We start from the raw sequence: 18808 nt of genomic DNA, 5'->3' as shown, positions 1-18808 counted from the left end.
AGGGGCTCCTGCCACTACATACTGGGTTTTGCATGCCACTGCAGCTGCCCCAAAAGTGGTGCGATGCCACGTGCCTGCCACCACCGTGCTGCACCGCACCCTCTGCCCTCCCAGTGGTGGGACGCACATGGCGTCGCATTGTTCCTGGGGCAGCTGCAGTGGTGCTCAAAGCCCAGTGCGTAGCGGCAACTGCCTCTGCCCCACACACAGATAAGCAGGGCATGTGCCCCCCAGGCCACTGCCAGGGTGTGCGTAGCAGCAGGAGCCCTCCCATGCCCCTGGATGAACCACCCAGGCTCTAATTGTCCCAGGATCCAGTCTGGCCAGGGCCCCATTCACCCCCTGCCCCTGTCTGTGCTCCACTCCCTCCCTCACTGCAGGGGCCTCAATCTGCACCCCCTCCCCATGGCCCTTTCCCTTCCCCCACAGACTTACCTAAGGTAAGGGGTGGGGGGGCACGTATGGGTACACATGCTCAGCCTCCCCAAATAATTTTAATATAAAGGGGTACATGAACTGAAACTTTGAGACAGGGGGAGCACACTTGTTAAAAAAGGTCAAAAACCCCTGTCCTAGAGAATCAATGGCACAGAGAACAACCACAACAGTCTTCTTCAGGCACTGACCATGTAGCACCACCATGGGTTCTCTTATAGTTCTTTAGTGTCTTGCTGTTACAACTCTACTAGAACTTTTCCTATGTCAACCACGTGACTGTTTTTCAGTGCAAGCTTTTTTTCATGGGCTGGAGTCAGACAGTCGACAATCATGAAACAATCTCTGAGAAGGCACAGGCCTCATCTTTCAGAACTTTGTGTGCCCTTTCCTCCACGCAAGTCACCATGTATCTGAATATATAAAAGAAAGGACTGCTTCTCCATTTACACTATGTGGCATGGACCTCCAAGAGAATTTATCCCCATCTGTAGATGGCATGGAAATGTGCATCGGGGTTATAAGAACTATTGAGCCTGTTCACCATGATGAAGAGTAAGAAGTGACTTCCACTAAAATAAATGGGGTGAGCATCACCTCTTATCATAGAATCAAAGAAAGTTAGGGTTGGAAGGGACCTCAGGAGGCCATCTAATCCAGCCCCCTGCTCAAAGCAGGACCATCCCCAACTAGGTCATCCCAGTCAAAGTTTTGTCTAGCCCAGTCTTGAAAACCTCCAAGGATGGAGATTGTACCACCTTTGTGGAGAACCTGATCCAGTGTTTTACTAGCCTCCTAGTGAGAAAGCTTTTCCTAATATCTAACCTAAACTTCACTTCCTACAACTTCAGATCATTGCTCCTTGTTCTGTCATCTGTCACCACTGAGCACCTTGCATACCACTGCTGCCTTGATTGGTGAAATTGCACATGGGACCCCTGGAAGGAGCTGTTTATTGAGCTGTTAAAGGTTTAGTTTCTGATATATGGATGTGGAATCTAAAAGCCAGATAGTGCGCTGGCTGTCACAGCATGGTAATGATTTTATATATCCTGGACAATATTTAAGGCACATTAAGGTGGATGGGTTATTGAGCCAGAGAAGCCCATACAGACATCTGAAGAAACATTCACTTCTGTGGACACCTGCAGCTGTCATGAGAAAAATATGAAGGAAGCCTTGGCAGACTACTTTGGACAGGGGTATTTAAAGGGTTGTGCGAAATTTTACCAGCTGTTTCGTTTTGACACTGTTTTGACTCGTTTTGAGCTTGAAACATCAAAATCAAAATGAAACGAAGGGCTTCAAAACAGCCTGAAAATGAAACAAGGGCAGTCAAAACATTTCAAAAGTTTCTAGATGTTTCAAGTTTCGAAGCTCAAGCTGGGCTTGCCTGCAGGAAAACAAAAACTGAAGTAAGGAGAGGGAGAGGGAAGTGGGGGAACGGACTGCTCTCATAGTGACTGTGTAGCTGGCCAGTGACTGTAATCCTTCCCTGAGGTCCTTTCCAATCCCAGTGCTCTGGGGGAAGGATGGAAAAACAGCATAAAAGGAAGCACTGTTTGAATTGGCCTGCTTTCTGTCACCCATGTCACAAGTTTTGCTTGTCAGCAACCTGAGGTGCAGTTTCCCAGAAACCCTGGCACCTATCTCCTTGAAACTGAGAAGGCTTCATGGCCTCATCAGGGGCTACCATCCCTTCAGTTTTCACCCTGCTGCACCTTAGCACACACACAGTGTCACCCATGTCACAAGCTTTACTTGTCAGCAGCCTGAGGTGCAGTTTCCTTGAAACCCCTGCACTTACCTCCTTGAAACTTGGCAGGTTTCAGGGCCTCAGAAGGGGCTACCATTTCCACAACTTTCATCTTAATCAGGCAAGAAATGACAAAGTTATAGGTAGTTTTGTGCTTCCCAGTATAGCCTATGGGCAAAATGTCGAAACAGCGTCAAAACAGCAAAACAGTTTCAACAAAACGAAACAGAACAGTGGTTTTGAAATGAAATGAAACTCAAATAAAACACTGTCCCATCAAAACGTCAAAATGGAAGTTGAAACAAAATGGCGCTGTTTCTCACAGCCCTAGTATTTAAGGATATTATGAGTGAAGCTCTCCTACACCAACATGTTTTTTTCACTACCAATAAAGGTTCCAGACATTAATATATAATATGGTTTCCTTCCTTAATTTATAGGATTGGTGAAAAGCCCTCAGGTAAACAGCAGTAGATTTTGAACATACAGGAAAGAAAAGTGCAGCATTTTAAAACTACTGAGTTTGCCAACTCTACTTTTACTTCCTATTAGAGCCATGGGTGGTGAGGTGGTGAAATACCTCTCCTGCTATAACTTGCCATAGCTAATGAACCTGTGCCAATACCCACCCACCAATATAGGAATTTAGCTTCAAATCTTAAGATTCTTAAGGAAGCAATATAATAGTAAAGATGAAGAGCCAAATGGCAAGCAGCTGCCAAGTTGGGAGGATGTCCTAGGCCTAGCAACAAATGGACTGCCAAGGTCTGGTTTCTTTCAAAAGTTTTGATAGAATGGACATGCTCTGACAGAATGTTTTTATTTCATTGAATCAGATTTTCCAGCAGAAAAAAGTTCCTCTGTAACATTCTCAACCAGCTCGCCACAAAAACTTTCATTTCTGTACCTTCCAATAGATTCCTTCAGTTCCTGTTCATGATCCCACAATGCTAAGCTAAATGAAACATTTTGCAAAAAAAATTTAGATTTAGAAAATCCAGTTTATGAAATTGTCACATGAAATCTATAACTCACATGAAGTTAGAAGCTAGAATAAACAAGAGCGGAAGAATACAAGTGATACAAGTGAGGAAGCCAAAAGTCTTAGGCCCATTGCAGTAAACAGAAAGATTCACTGAAACCCAGAGATTCCAGTGGGCCATGCATTAAAACCCTTGGATCTTATGTATCTGTCCTAAAAGCTAGGGTAATAATGATGTAGTTCAATGTATATTTTTTCCGTATTTTTTTCAGATTGTTTGCTTAGGGCTTTTCACAGCAGTTTGTGCATTTCCACTTTCACCATTTCCCTACTTGCATCTGTTTTGTGTTTTGTGTAATTATTTTTTTTTCAAGCAGAAAGAAAAGGAGAAACATATTTTGAACTCCTAGGAAAATGTGTCTGTAAATCCACAAAATTTGGTGGAGAAACTTGGGAACAGACGTAGTACCAAGCATTACAAATAATTAAATAACCCTTGGTAGTCCATCAGTAGCTAGGATTGAACTTCTGACCCCTGAATCTGGGTTTTAAAAAACTGCTTCATTCATGCTAAAAGATCCAGCAGTATTGACCTGGCCCAAAGGTTGCAACCTTCCGAAAGAAAGTACTAAATGACGGTGGAGTAACAATGGTGCCATAGGGGCACATGTACATGTGCCCACTGTGTAGCATAATTCTGCATAGGTCATTTAAAAATTATTTCAAGTGAATCAATTGATTACTGTCATAATTCAGTGATTGTCAACCAGGGTGCCACAGCACCCTGGGGTACTGTGAGGTTTGTTTAAGGTTGTCACAGGGTAGCACACAACATTAGCACTGTTAGGTTATGCAAAAAACAACACATGGGGTGTATCTACACTTTCAAATAACACAGAGCAATAAAGTCCAATGTAGTTCACAGTGGAGTCAGCTGCTCCCTGGTTCAGAGTCTCATGTGAATCTAGGACACCAGCAGTTTAAGCCAAAGCAGAGCAGCCCCATGCTGGCAGCAGGCTCAAAGGCTAGGGACAGACATTACACATAAACTGGTTTAAGTGATCAGAAACTGGTTTAAATCTGTAACAGAGCAGATATTCAGTGCACATAAACCAGTTTAAAAATGGCTAAAACCGATTTGTGATAAATGTGGTTGAATGTAGTATCAGACTTAACTAATTTGGGTCAAACTAATTTATGCAATGTCTGTCCCAGACCCCTTGCTGGTTTAAGTTGAACCAGACTCCCCCAGCATCCCGGCATGCTCTGTGGGTTGGGCAGGGATCTCTGCTCCACAGCAGGGCTGGTCCCTCCCCTCTGATCCCTGGCTGGAGCTCCGGCAGAGACTGCAGGCTGTTCCCCTGCCCCGCACCCTCATCCAATCACTGCTCAGCCGGAATTTTCCCCTCCCCTCTGCCTTGCTGAAAGGTATCTGTGTATTAGCTAGCAGAGCACATGCTGGCTACGGTCTGTGCTGTGGCAGATGGGACAAAAACAGAATCATCAGGTAGCTGGTAATGTCTCTCTGTTGTTTTCTTAATGGGGTGGTAAACACTGAGCTAGGGGTGATAAAAACTGTTATCAGTTCCCTGCTGGGCTAATCAGAGCATCCTGCCTGGCCATGGCTCCCCTCAGCTCAGTACTGTGGAAAGGAAGGGAGGGTTGCTCTAGTGCCCCCCAGCTTCTATCCTGAGCCACTGCAGGCATGTTCCTGTATGTCTGGGATGCCTGTGCAGTTACAAAGTGATTTAGCCTAGCCAGGTTAGACTAACCTGCAAAGATTGAATTAATTCAGGCTCAGGCTTTTTGAATGTCTGTCCTCAGCCTGTGTAATTAAAGTCCCATTTCAATTTTACTGTAAGTGTCTGAGTTTGTTTTGTTGGTTTTATTTATTTAGTCTGGTGTATAGATATATTTTAATAAACTGCAGTTTGGCAATGAGTATAAGAAATTAGATTCAATGTTGTCTTTGACCATGCTTATTTTTCATCTTCTTAGAACAATCATCCCTCCTTCCTTTCTGTACGAGTCCTATGGACAGAGGCCTTTGCAGAGCCAATGAGCTAAGATTTTTCTTTAATCCCTTAACTGGAAAATGCCATCCATTTGGCTACAGTGGATGTGGTGGGAATGAAAATAACTTTGTCTCCAGAAAGTCTTGTATGAGGACCTGTGTGACAGGTATGGAAATAAATAATGCTAATTGCTTTTATTAGTAAAATATTAAGTTTACACTGAGATGGAAGGGTAAATGCCAAGAGACTTTAAAAAAAAAGAAGAAATCATGCAATTATTAGAAAACAACAGTAGTCTGCTAAATATAATAATGAAAGCATAAGAAGAATGTGATACAATTCTAGAAAATAATTCCATATTGGATAATTGTTTTAATCCAAGCAAAATAGTCAGACCAGTATAATGACTATTTAATCTGTTGCTGGATGAACTCTTCAGCAAATGAGCCTTGATGAAAGGAGAATATGTTTTTCATTCTGATATTTTTGTGATATTCACTCTATGCAAAACACAATCCCCTAGCTCCACTGAATTCTTGCCGGAGCCCTTCAAATGTGACTTAAGTTTAAGTCATGCAAGGCCTTGTTCTGACTCTCTAAATGGAAGAATTGATCCACTGACTTCATTAGGTGTTCTTGTGTGGACTGGAGAATATGTAGAATTTGTACTTATCAATGTTGAACAAATATTGATATATACGAGGGGCGGGCAAAGTCCAGCCCATGGGCTGGGTCAGGCTGCAGTGGCCTCCATTTCCCAGCAGCCCCTGCCCATGTTACTGTGACAGGTTTAATGGAGACCCCAGGAGTGATGGGGCAAGACAATGTGGGGCCAGGGTTTCCATGGAGACCAACCCAAGCAGCTCTGGCAGGCACACGGCTGGGTGGGGAGCTGCTCCAGGGCCAGGGCCAGGGCCGGGGCTGGGACCAGGGCTAGGGCTGGGTTCTTGCAGCAGCAACAGTGCAGGCTGGAACCAGGCAGAGCTATGACTTGCTGCCCACGTCTCAGGCAGGGGCATGCAGGCAGTAGATCATAACTGCCCTGGCTCCAGATGATACTGCCACTGCTGTCACTGCCAAATCTGGACCCCAGAGCAGCTTCTCATCCAGCTTCATGCCCTGCCAGGGCTGCTTGGGCACTTCTCCATTGAAATCCTGGTCCTGCGCTGTCATGGCCCTGCTTCCCCTGGGGTCTCCATGGAAACCAGCCATAGTGATGTAGGCAGGGGCTGATGGGAAACAAAGTCTGGCTGCTGGCCGGATCCACCTTTTTCCCCACCCCTGAATATACCATAGCTTCAAAATATTATAGATCTTTCTTAAAATGAGTCATTAAGATATTAGAGTCTACTGTTTGGTCTGATTTAGGTATGGCCTGATTTATCTCCCACTGGAACAACAGCGTGAATTTTAACAGAAAGTCCCATTGATTCTAATGGGAGATGGGTCAGGCCATGATTCCATAATCATGGAAGATAATCATCCTTGACTGCAAGGGACTGCCAAAGAAGGGTCAGGCCACTGACATTATGAATAATACATGCATTTAATCTCATTTAAATTAGTGGGCTGTCTAATTAAAATCAGTGGCACTCTTGCTATTCAGTTTAATGTCCTGTTTCAGTGCTGTAAATAAGAGTTTTCAATAATTGGCAGCATGTCACTGCAAATCATTTACACTGTGACAGCTGAATCGGGCCTCTGATCACTATTCTCACTTACACATTCATAAATCTATAGTAACTTTTGTGAAGTATGTGAGAAAAGTCAGTTTTATTTTATGAATATTACATATTTTCATCACTCTGCTAGGTTATGTTTCTATTTATTGCTATCTAATTAGAAAATGATTAATTCCAGCTAGGGCTGACTGCCACATAGACAGGAAAGTGGAAAAACAATTGTAATAGCCACCCATCACAAGTAATTAAAGGACAATGCAGAGACAAAAGTGGGATGCCTGAACCGGTTGGCCAGGTTTAGGAAGGGCTAGTGCCTGTAAAGGAATGTTGAGAGAGATAAAAAGGGCAATCCTTGGACAGCAGGGTGGGGGGAGGGAAAAGAGAAAGTGCAGAGATATAGCCTGCCCTGAAATCAAGAAGCTGGATACCTAAGCTTTAGGTAAGACTGAAGCATGTATTGGTTTCACTTAAATTCTTGTATCTTTGAATTGAAGTGTAATCAAGAACAAAATTTGCTCCATTATGTTGTGTGATTCAGTCATTATATACTTAATCTAGTATAACACATAAAGATGTCTCACTCTGCCCTCTTGCATTTGTGTTTTCTTGTTATACTTTGATTTCTTGCTTCCTTAATACCTTGGTTTAACATGGCTGTTTTAGGCAACCATATTCTCCAACTGGTCACATGTACTGAAGGACAGTCTTGCAGGGCAACTAAATGTTATGACTGCTGATTGCTCATCCACCCTAAGGAACAAAGTCTAAAGTAGGGCTGTCAAAGATACAGCCTAAGGGGCTGATTCAGCCCACAGAGCCATATCATCCAGGCCCCAGTGCTGCTCAAGGGTCTCAGTGACCCACAGCAGCAGGTAGGGTGTGCTGGATGGCTCTGTGCAATAGCAATGGAGCAGCCACCTGGAGCAGCCATGCTGCACGTGGCAGGGGCTTCAGAGTGGTGTGGCCCAGCCCTGTGGGGTGGGATCCGGGGTCATGCAGCACAGCCCTATGGCGGCAGGATCAGGATGGGAATGTGGGGTCAGTCTTGCTCATGGACCAGCCCTGCACCACTCATCTCCCTGGTCTAAAGAGTGGGAGAGTGTAGGATTCAGCTGCAGGCAGGGCTGGACACAGGCATGGGCAAACTGGGTGGCCGCCTGGGCCCCAGACAGAAAGGAGCCTGAAAATGGTAATTTAAAAATTATTATTATTATTATTTCTGGTGAAGGGGGGCCCAATACTAAAAGTTTGCCTGGGGCCACCAGGAGTCTAGGTACGGTGCTGGCCCCTGGACAGGTGAAGGCTTGTCACCCTGCAGCAGGAGAAGGGGTGCAGTCAGAGAGACTAAGAGAGATCAAGGGATCAAACTGTGAAAACCCTGTTATGGATTGTGAAAGCAGAATCTGGCCCTTCCCTGTTTCATATGATGCTGGATCTCTCAACACTACACTGTGTAAAACTGTTTTTTTCTGCCTTTAGGTTTCAACAAAAAGCAAGGAAAAAGAGGCATAATAAAAATCAAGAGGAAAAGAAAGAAACAACCAGAGAAGGTGGTGAGAGATGAAATTATCATTGAAAGGATATAATCTGCACTCTCTCAGAAAAATATGAAGTATTCCACATTTCACCTGTGAATTAAAAACTTGACTATATGTCATTTTAAAATGTTTATTATACTGAATGTTTTTATTATACATTATTAACCTACTCAGATTTTTTATAAGATTCCTTATTAGAATTATTGCTTATTCATGTTTGCATTAGCTTTTTTCCTTGGTAAATGTAGTTAAAATGCAATTTGGAAACTGAGCTGACAAAGGACAGAACTTGTGTATCGGAGTCATAATGATTCCAAAGTGAGGGTTCATCAAGATTTTTTTATTGACCTCTTAGCCATTTCCTGGCAACTGCTCTTTCTCGAAACTATAATGCTGTCACATAGAAGCACTAATATTTTAATTGAAGATTAAAATATAGGGTTATGACTAAATGGAAGAAACCATCACTGAATCTTGTACATATCAACTTTATTGATGTTCATGGTATAATACTGTTGGAAACCAGCTGTGAGATCAGTTATCTTCATGGAGATCACAAAGGAGAATATGCACATTATAAACGTGCAGAAGAATATCACTAGGAATCTCCACGATGCTTAATGTATATTGTATGCAATAGATGCTTAATGAATATCTCTGCAGCCAAAATCACTCAGCCTGTTCTTGCTTGGACTTATATATTAATAGTTTCCAGAAATGTATATTTCTGTGAAGTTAAAAACAAAACAAATTCCCTTCATAGGTCCAGATACAAGTCAAATTAGTCACTTTGAAGGTCACATTACACTTTCTCTTCATTTGAAATATAGCAGATGCTAGTTAGGTTTGGGGGTTTTCAAAATGCATTAATTATTTCCAGGGATGTATTTGGTAGCCGTGTTGGTCTGAGACAAAAAAAAAATGCAAAACTCTAGAACTCTTGGTTCAGAGATGATACCTTGTATTAAACCAACTAAGAAATCACCAAAAAAAAAAATCTTTTCCCATAAGCTTCTTCAGGCTAAGGAAGGCTGCATGTGCCCGAAAGCTTGCAGAAAAAGATGGGGTTTTTTTTGCAATTTCTTAGTTGGTCTAATAAAAGGTATAATCTCTGAACCAAGAGTTTTAGAGTTTTGCATTTCATTGTTGCCACGTGTTTGAGCTTGAATACAATACTGTCTACAGCTGACATGATATCAAAGGCTTTACATAATTTTTCAGATTATATTTATTTTAAAGTACTGCCCACAGTCTCCACTTGCCAGAAAATCTGAGTCCTTCTCACTTGTTAACACTGGTCCTCAGCACCTCTGGGAGGCAGGTAAGTGCTGTTATATTTACTTCACTAAAGGGGCGGTAAAGCATAGAAAGACATTGGGATAGATTGATAAAGTCAATTTAGGCTCCTAAAGATGTAGATGGTTACCTAACGGGATTTTCAAAAACACACAAGAACTTACTGTTTTTAAATAGAAATACTCCAAAAATCTCATTAGGTGCCCAAACACCTTTAAAAAATCTTGTTGCAACTAACTCAGTGCCACAGATAGTGTTTTTAGCAGCACAAGAAATTGAACCAAGATCTCCCATGTTTCATATTAGCATTTTAACCACTGGGTTTTCTCTTACTTCTCTAGCCTGTATGACTTGTCTGAGTGGTTTCAGAAGCCTGTGTTCTCTGTTGTACTCTGGGAAAAGGGACATAGGGTCTTGGTTACCAAAGTTAGGCACACATGCTCCCAATACAATGGCTGGAGAGACTGTGAAACCTCACTGAGATTCATAACAGCCAGCACACTGAGCACACTTAATATGAATGATAAAGGCTGAAGGGGTTCATAAGAAAATATGGTGGATAATCATATGAGTAATGGAGAGCCATGATATGAAAAGTGCATGATTGAGACAAATTGAGCCCTGCAAATTCAGAGTAACTGCAGAGTGCAGGGAGGATTCAAAGTGACTTTTTCTGCATATATTTAAAAATCTGTTTTAGTGGCCTAATAAGCCTGATATTAAGATCTTCTTCTATAGTAGTGAGAGTACAGCTCTCAGACTAATGACATGTCTGCTATGGATTTGCATTAACTACTCCAGGTTTTTGTTTGGTATTTTGCATCAAGCTTGAATAAGATGGTTATATCAGAGCTGCTTTTGGGGAAATGGCATCCAGCAATGTTCCATGACTGCTATTCAGTAGTAGACTTCCCATCATTTGCAATGTTGAGAGGGAAAGGTAACACCTTAATTAGCATTTAAATTTAATGAGCATTTAAGTGTCAGCTATTATTTCATGATTAAGAAAACATATAAGTGGATTAACCTTTTATTCTGCCTTATTTATGCAAAGCATTGCTACTACAGAATGAAAGAGTTTTAAATGTCTGGTTTCAGCTCTCTCTCATCATACTTGTGCTGTTTCTATAAAAAATGTAAATCTGCTAATATTACCTGCACTGGTTTTATTTCTGTTTATATTTTTTAAATGACAGTAACCATGAGCTTAATACAATGTTTTTCTTTTCTTTCATCTGTGCTTTGTTTTTTACATGGTGGATTTGTTTTAATCTTGGCAATAAATTGCTTTCTTCTTTGATAGAATATCAGTTTGATTAATTCCTATCACTAGGAACTGATGCAAGATATATTTATGTTTGGTTTCAATTCCACTTCAGTGCAATGAGAGCATCTCTTCACTTGGGAAACCAATTCAGATAAAGGCTCTGTTCTTATGTTGCTCAGTTCCTATAACTGTACAAAATCCAAGTGTCACCTTAGGTCTGAAGATCCATAATAGATGGGTGGATGGCAGAGGGCAGCCCAGAGAAGCAGTTTTAGGTACTCCCTTCCTCCTTTCTATCTTGATTTCCTTGATTTTCCAGGGTACAGAACATAGTCTTTACTATGGTGATTTGAAGCCAACCCTAATTCTACGTGCTATACAACATAATATTAAACAGAAATGCAAGATTCAGAATGACTTGGAATGGCATTAAAAATAGAGCAGGGAAAGGAAGCTAGTATTTTAAAATGGGTCCTGTTTTCTGAAAAGCTTGATTTACCAGTCTGACATGGACTTGGATACAAACTTGCTAATGATAACTACTATGAAGGTCTAATGTTTCCCTCTCACTCTAACAACAGGGCTCTTCAGTCAAATACAGCCTCTCCCCCTGGAGAAAACAAATGCCTCCTTGACTGAAACACCGCCACCACATTTCCTTCTCCACACCGTCTCACCCAGTACAATCATGGCACCAGACTTCCCCAGCTGCTGCTGGTCTCCTAGGTTAGGAACAGACATTCAAAAAGCCTGAGCCTGAATTGATTTAATCGTTGCAGGTTACTCTAACCTGGCTAGGCTGAACCAGTTTGTAACCGTACAGACATCTCCTCTGGACTGAAGAAATGCAGACCCATGCCTGCAGTGGCTCAGGCTAGAAGCCAGGGGGCACTAGACCAGCCCTCCGTTCCCTTCCACGGTGCTGAGTTGAGGGGGTATGGCCAGGCCTGGGCAGGATGCTCTGATTAGGGAGGGATTCCCCCCTTGCCCCTTCCCCCCACCCACACTGCTCCTGACAAGCCTAGCAGGGAGTTGATAACAGAGCATTTATCACCCCATCAGAAAACAAATGTCTCTCTCATTAGTTAAACCTCTTCTTAAATAACTTTTTCCAAGGAAAGAACAAAGGGATGTTACCAGCTGACCTGTTGATTAGCTCCAAAAAGCCCTAAGTGAACACTGTTCTATCTGCCTTTGTCCTGCCTGCCTTACACAGATACCTCTCAGCATTAGCTAACATGTCACATGCTGGCTAGGGTCTGTGCTGTGGGAGACAGGAGGGAGGAATCCCTGCTTGAGCAGGGAGTGGTGACAGGGGGTGTAGCAGGAGGAAGCCAGGCAGATGCTGCTGTGTCTTCAGTCTCTGCCGGAGCTCCAACCAGGGAGCAGAGGTACGGGGCCAGCCCTGCTGTGGAGCAGAGAGCCCTGCCCAGGATTGCAAAGCATCTGAGATGCTGGGGGACTCTGGTTTAAGTTAAACCGGGAAGGGGTCTGGGACAGACATTGCATAAACCAGTTTGACCCAAATCAGTTAAGTCTGCTACTACATTCAACCAGGTTTATCTCAAACCAATTTCAGCCATTTTCAAACTGGTTTATGTGCACTGAACATCTGTTCTCTTACAGGTTTAAACCAGTTTCTGATCACTTAAACCAGTTTATGTAATGCCTGTCCCTAGACCTAAAGCCTACTTAACATGGAAAATTCCCTCCAGGGGCTGACAGGGAGGGAATGGTGAAAGTTTGCCCTAGAAGACTGAAAGAGAACCAGAAGCTATCTTACATCTTAGTTTTAAGGAATGTTATGTGCTTCTTCCCCAATGTCTGATGGCCATTCACAGTGTAATGAACACCAAACATAGCATGCTGCCAGGTTTTCAGGGTACAATCCAGCCCATTGTTAAAAATTGTCTTACTAATAATACAGATATAATACTAATATAAATAATTATAGGATATGGCAAAACACCCATAGAATTCCTTAAGACTAGGATTTCTCCCATGGGAGAACAGGAATCATCATCTGTCTTTGAGTCTGTATAGGATTTTGACTCATGCCAATAACCCATCAACAGAACAGTATTACAGCTCCCCCCCCACTACCTTTTTCTTTGAGCAGTAAGATACAGCATTAAAAAAGTCTTTACCTCTCATTGAACATCAGAAGAAAGATTTATATTTCTGTGAACTTCTCTTATTGATTGGATATTCTTCTGAAAGCAAGCCACTAGAGCAGTGATTATCAACAAGAGTGAAATGGCAACCTGAGGTGCCATTAAATCCTTTTAAAGGTACCACAGGGTGCTGCCGTTAGTTGTGCAAACACCTGCATGATTCACAAAATAAATCCAGAGATTTCAAATAAAAATTCATCGTGTTAAATACATGCTGACTTGTGGTCTTTCCAAGTTCTTTGCAACAGAAGACTTGCTCTATTATTTTTCCATAGACAAAAATTAGTGAAAGCTGAGAGCTGGCATTTTCCAAAGGGTACTTTGAGTCTAACAAGGATGAGAAACACTGCACTACAGAAAGAAGGACTTCAGTGCAATCTATCTGTATCCTGGACTCATTTGCAACTTTTCTTTCCTCTCCTCTTTTACTCATCAAATATTTTCTCATCTTCCCAAAACCACATTTCCAGAGCAACTAAACTTAGAGTAAAAAATAATCCTTTTCCAAAGGCAGTTAAAGATAAAGAATGCATCTTCAGTTCATTGTATTATCAGGGAGAAAGAATGAATGGCCTAAGATGATGAATGGACTAGCTGTTTGACCACCACTTCCAGCCCTACTTTTCTATTATTCTAAATCCTAGGTTACAAAAATGTCAGAAAAAGAATATTACATTATATTGCATTGTATTGTATCCATCATTATCACACCTCCGTTCAAAAGAAATATGTTCTGTAAATTTTATTAGTCACAGGTCTTCCAGAGTCTACCACTTTCAAAATATTATCCTGAAACTAAGCTGATAGCTACATTAAAAAAAAAAAAGGATTGGATAAAAAATACAGAGAACTATAGATAAGTGCATATACATTAGAGATGCTTGGTTTTATTTTTAGAAGCATCTGTGTTCTATCCATAACTTCTTCTGATCCTACACTAGAAAATTTGCTCTGAAAAAATCACAGCTTGAAACATATCCATCTTTCACATTTAGTTTATATTTTTATAATTTGAACAAGAAGCAAAATATGGGAATAATACACATTTAGTTTTTACATTTTGATCACAAAACCTGAAAATGCATATGTGGGGAAGTGAAGAAAAGTATGTAGATTGTTTTTAAACCTTATATTTGTATGTATATTGTATTTTGTCCTGAGGCAAGTAATTTCTGATGCTATCAAAATGTTATCGAACAACTCCATCAACAATGTTTTGATCATTGAAATTATTAAATGAAAAATGAAGTTTAAATGATGTATTGATGAATGCTAAACACTGGATGGCAGCATTACACTGCATATACAGTCCTCTAGCCCAGTGGTTCTCAACCTTTTTCCTATTGGGAACCATTTGCAAAGATTGACGGCTTGTCCCGACCCAGACCCCCCTGGCCCTACTGGTGCCTGACCCACAGTGCCCCTCCCCCCCCTAGCCCTGCCGTAGCCTTGGCACCTGGCCATCCAGCCACCTTCCCCCAGTGCCAGCAGGCACTTGCCCCGCCCCCCCACCGACACACTCATCCCCTCCACACATGCACATGCACACACACGCATGCACACACCACCCCCAACAGTCCCTACGCCTTGGCCCTCCAACCCCCACTTCCCATACATTTACTTTCATCCCACTGCTGGGGCTGCTCTCATGACCCTGCCTGGCTGCATGTTGGCTATGCCCATGCAACCCCTTGCAGGCTGGAATGCTGCCAACCTGCAAAGGGAAACCCACATTTCGTGCATTTTTCTGGCACTTAAGACCCTTTGAAATATTCTTGTGACCCACTTTTGGGTCATGACCCACAGGTTGAGATACGCTGCTGTAGCTTGTTAGTCTATCCTTTCTACCCTTACATGTTACATGTAAGAATTACATGTAGGACTTCTTATCCTTAGCTAATTCCCATTATGTCACTCAGTACATTAAACTGATGAAATCTGGATTAGCAAATCCTTGTTCTGATTCTCTTTAGCTTCCCGTAGATTTGATCGGATCCAAAACATCTTTTGGGTGCTTAGACTTGCAGCTAAACCCAGAACTTGATGACTTAGATTAAGGAAAGGACAAAATAAATTTCATAGTTTCATAGTTTCATAGTTTTAGGGTTGGAAGGGACCTAATAGATCTTCTAGCCCGACCCCCCGCCAGGGCGGGAGAACAACAAAAAACCCTAAAAACAAAAACGGGACTCAAATGAGTCCAGCCAAGGAGTGCTTCATTGGAAAAAGAGTATTTTAAAGAAAAAAATAATACTTAAATATTCTCTTACAAATAGTGATGTTCAAGACAATAAAAACACATGCCCCCCGGCACCCCTTATAAAAGCAATTCTGCCACTCTAGATTAGTATCCAGTACTGGCAATTTAGATAGAAAGTGTGAGAAAGCCCTGTAGTAAGTACTAAATTATAATTTCCTTCCTGTATTTTTCATAGATTTTATCAAAACATAATCATGATCATTTTCAAATTTTATTTGCTCTGTTCCTTACCAAAATGGATGTTTGTCAAATGTTTATCAAAACATAATCATGATCATTTTCAAATTTTATTTGCTCTGTTCCTTACCAAAATGGATCAGCAGCCAAATTGATATATTAGACGATTAAGATGATATGTTAGACTCTTCACACTGATTTAAACTTCCTAATGTTAAAGTAGACTCTGCTGTGCTCATTCCTTTTGAGCTATTTACAACTACTCTATCAATAACCAAGGGAGTCTACGTTGGTGTAATTTAATGCCTAGAACTAGAAGTAGGGAAAATCAAAGTAGTGGCAGGGCTATTTTAATTTATGCTCCCTTTTTAGATGTTTGATGTGCAAATACACCAACCTAGCATACATTAGGTAGCAATAGTGGAGGCATAATATGTTCTAAGAAAACCTTTAATCTAATTCTTAAATCAGTTAACTCTGACTCAAGGGTAATCTGAATAAGTAGTCTTGCTGGACAATTCTATGCACTATATTGCAACATATATCTTGTTGCTGACAGCATGAACCACTCCTCTGGCAATTACATTTTTGGGGCCGGATCCTCAACTGGTCTAAATTGGTGCAGCTCCATTGGAAGTTTCAGTTGGAATTAAATGCAAGTGAGTCGTCTAAGGAGACTACTGCCTGGCTGCCTATATGTAATCAATTGCAAGAATGCCCTAACAGTTAGTCTTGGGTTGTTTTTTTACTGAGTCCCCCACCTTCTGCCACTTCTCCGCTCTCCTTGGTCATCACTGCCATACATTTTGACATGCAATATATATTTTTCTATTATATTGATTGTACTAGGATGTATTAATAATATTTCAAGCTGTGTAATTCATTTAATATGTTTTACCAAAATGTTCTAGTCATTTATATCAGCGTTCAGTACTACTAGGGATGTGGATTTAAATCCATTTTGTTACTGTGATACACCTTCCTTTTAAAACTATAAACTAAATTACTCTAGTTTTCATCTAGGGTAATTTCATGGACTTTGTGGAGTTATTTTGATCAATCTGAATAAAGAAAATGTAAATCTGTCAAGTATTTCTACTTGAATTGTAAATTTAGCATATCAGGTTTTAATCTGGATGCTAATGTTTTTGTTTAAAAAGATATACCTAGGTAATGTTTTATAAACCTCATTCTGGAATGATTCCCATATTAATAGTTGGGCACAAATGAGCTACATGATAATTAAGGATTCTGTACTGCACTTTTGAGAATCCTTATGAAAATTTTCTGGTATTGAATTCATTTATGCTTGCAAGAGTAGAATCCAAGATGACATCAATTTACATGGTTTTGCATGTCATTGCCATTTACCTTTTCAAGGTTCTGCATAAAGTTAGGAGTCAAAACTTTTGAGTCACCAGTTTAAGACATTTAACAGAAACCTGATGCTCAGAAGCCATCAGCATCATTAGCAGCAGGTCCCTTTGATCCAAAACATATTTGAGTGAGTGGAAAGACTACTATCGATTTCAACCCCTAATCTCTCACATACATCAGAAATCTTAAGCAGGCAACTAAAATTGATATTTATGAAAATTCAAAAATATTAAAAATTCAAATTTGATTTGTTTATCTCTATGTATATACATTACATGCAGAGACGCACACATATGTGTGTACATTTTTAATTGAATGTGTGTGTGTCTGTGTGTGTGTACTTTCTTTAATTTTCCCTGTGCCTGAGGAAGGGTGTGTGCACCTGAAAGCTTGCAGAAAAAAGATTTTTTTGAGTGATTTCTTAGTTGGATCTACTAAAATCTAATAAAAGGCATAATCTCTGAACCAAGTGTTCTACAGTTTTGCACTTCTTTTTGTGTGTATATTTAATATTCCACACGATGTTGAATTGAGAGTTCAAGCAAAACTATCAATTGCTCATTGTGACCACAATGGGGGAAGAAATGAGATAAGGAAAAAAAAAGTGGCAGATTTCACTTCGGGTTTATTTTTTCTTTGAAGGCTTGAGTCAGCTTCCTATCTGAGTGATGAATAAACCTAGTTCTGCACTTACATCTTTTCAACACTTCCAGTCAAATGCATAGAGCAACATATGGTGCTGGCATCTGTAGAAGAAGAGCCCGCCAGAGATGGGTCAAGTCACGGAGCTATTAAGGAGGAATGCGGCTATTGTCCCACATCCTTTGTTTCTAAGATAGACAAGATGTTTTTCATTTATCTGGTTGCAAGCCGGGCACCTCCCGTCCAGTTGATAGGTGACAAAGACAGGCCAGCTCGTCCCCTCTTGTCACACACGGTCGAGTTTCAGGCTCACTGCATGTTTTGCAACTATTGCAGTTGGGCTAATAAAATATTCCGGATTTACCCAAAGAACCTGTCTGCCCGTGTCCTTAGCGGCTACACCTCCTACTCCAGTTCCGGGCACCGCTTGCGTGCACATGGCAAGGGGCAGCAGCTCTCCGAGCCCGGGCTTGAGGCAGCGCAGGAGGAGTTGTCAGCGGCCAGGCTGGGAAGCGTCGGGGAGAGCCGCTTTGCTCGGGTGAGCTATTTGAGAAAGAAAGTAACTCAATCCCGACAGCAGGCGGGGTCCGGTGATGTAACAGGAAGCTCTGATGTTTCCCTTCTGCCGCCGATCGCTTACAATCTGCCCCCGCTTCCAAGTGCGCGCACAGCAACTCCTCTTCCCAGGCAGCCCAGGTCCTGGGCTCCCCACACCCGGATTATACCCGGCTCTCCTCACCCCCTCCTCCAGGGAGGACGGCTTCTCTCTGGCTCCCGACCTGCGGAGGGGAAGATCAAGCGCAGAAGCTGGAGCCAGGATTTCCCCAGGCGCCGTGTGCGGTGAGTGCAGCTTGGCAGCAGCAGCCTCCTGAGAGCGGCGGGCGCTGAACGCGTCCATCCTTCTCCACGCGGGCGGGAGCAGCCGCTTGGGTGTCTTGCCCTCTCCCCCTGCGCTAGACAGAGAGGGGAGAGCTGGGGAAAGAAGGGGGCTCCTCACGCCGCCCGACTCGGCTCTCCGGCGCGTGGAGGTGAGCGGCATGATCCACTCACCGCTGCCATCCCGAAACCCAGAGCCTGGCTCCTCTAGCTTCAGCCTCTGCATCTGGAGAGAATTAGAGCTGCCTGGGTTGGGAAAGTCCTTAAGACTTAATTCAGTGCAACTGGGGCTCTGGCGAGAGAGGAAGGATTAAGTGATAAAAACCGCGCT

The 18808-nt window shown here is 42.1% G+C and overlaps 2 protein-coding genes across 5 annotated transcripts in view; both read left to right on the top strand.

Moving 5' to 3' along the window:
* TFPI (tissue factor pathway inhibitor) overlaps positions 1-8539 on the top strand; it is a 78133-nt gene extending 69594 nt beyond the window's left edge. For all 3 annotated transcript variants that reach the window (XM_006024627.3, XM_025205332.1, XM_025205331.1), the window contains 2 exons: positions 5172-5354; positions 8350-8539. In XM_006024627.3, coding sequence (XP_006024689.1) covers positions 5172-5354; positions 8350-8456 — 290 coding nt within the window. In that variant the 3' untranslated portion in view covers positions 8457-8539. The remainder of the gene's footprint in view (positions 1-5171; positions 5355-8349) is intronic.
* A 4001-nt stretch (positions 8540-12540) lies between these two features.
* Positions 12541-18808, top strand: part of CALCRL (calcitonin receptor like receptor) — a 122224-nt gene continuing 115956 nt past the window's right edge. For both annotated transcript variants that reach the window (XM_006024626.3, XM_025205323.1), the window contains exon 1: positions 12541-18441. The gene's annotated coding sequence lies outside the window, so the exon portion shown is untranslated. The remainder of the gene's footprint in view (positions 18442-18808) is intronic.

This window comes from Alligator sinensis, unplaced genomic scaffold, assembly GCF_000455745.1.
Source record: "Alligator sinensis unplaced genomic scaffold, ASM45574v1 scaffold67_1, whole genome shotgun sequence".
NCBI lineage: Eukaryota > Metazoa > Chordata > Crocodylia > Alligatoridae > Alligator > Alligator sinensis.
Note: the sequence above shows the minus strand (reverse complement) of the source record. Positions and strands in the feature narration are given on the sequence as shown.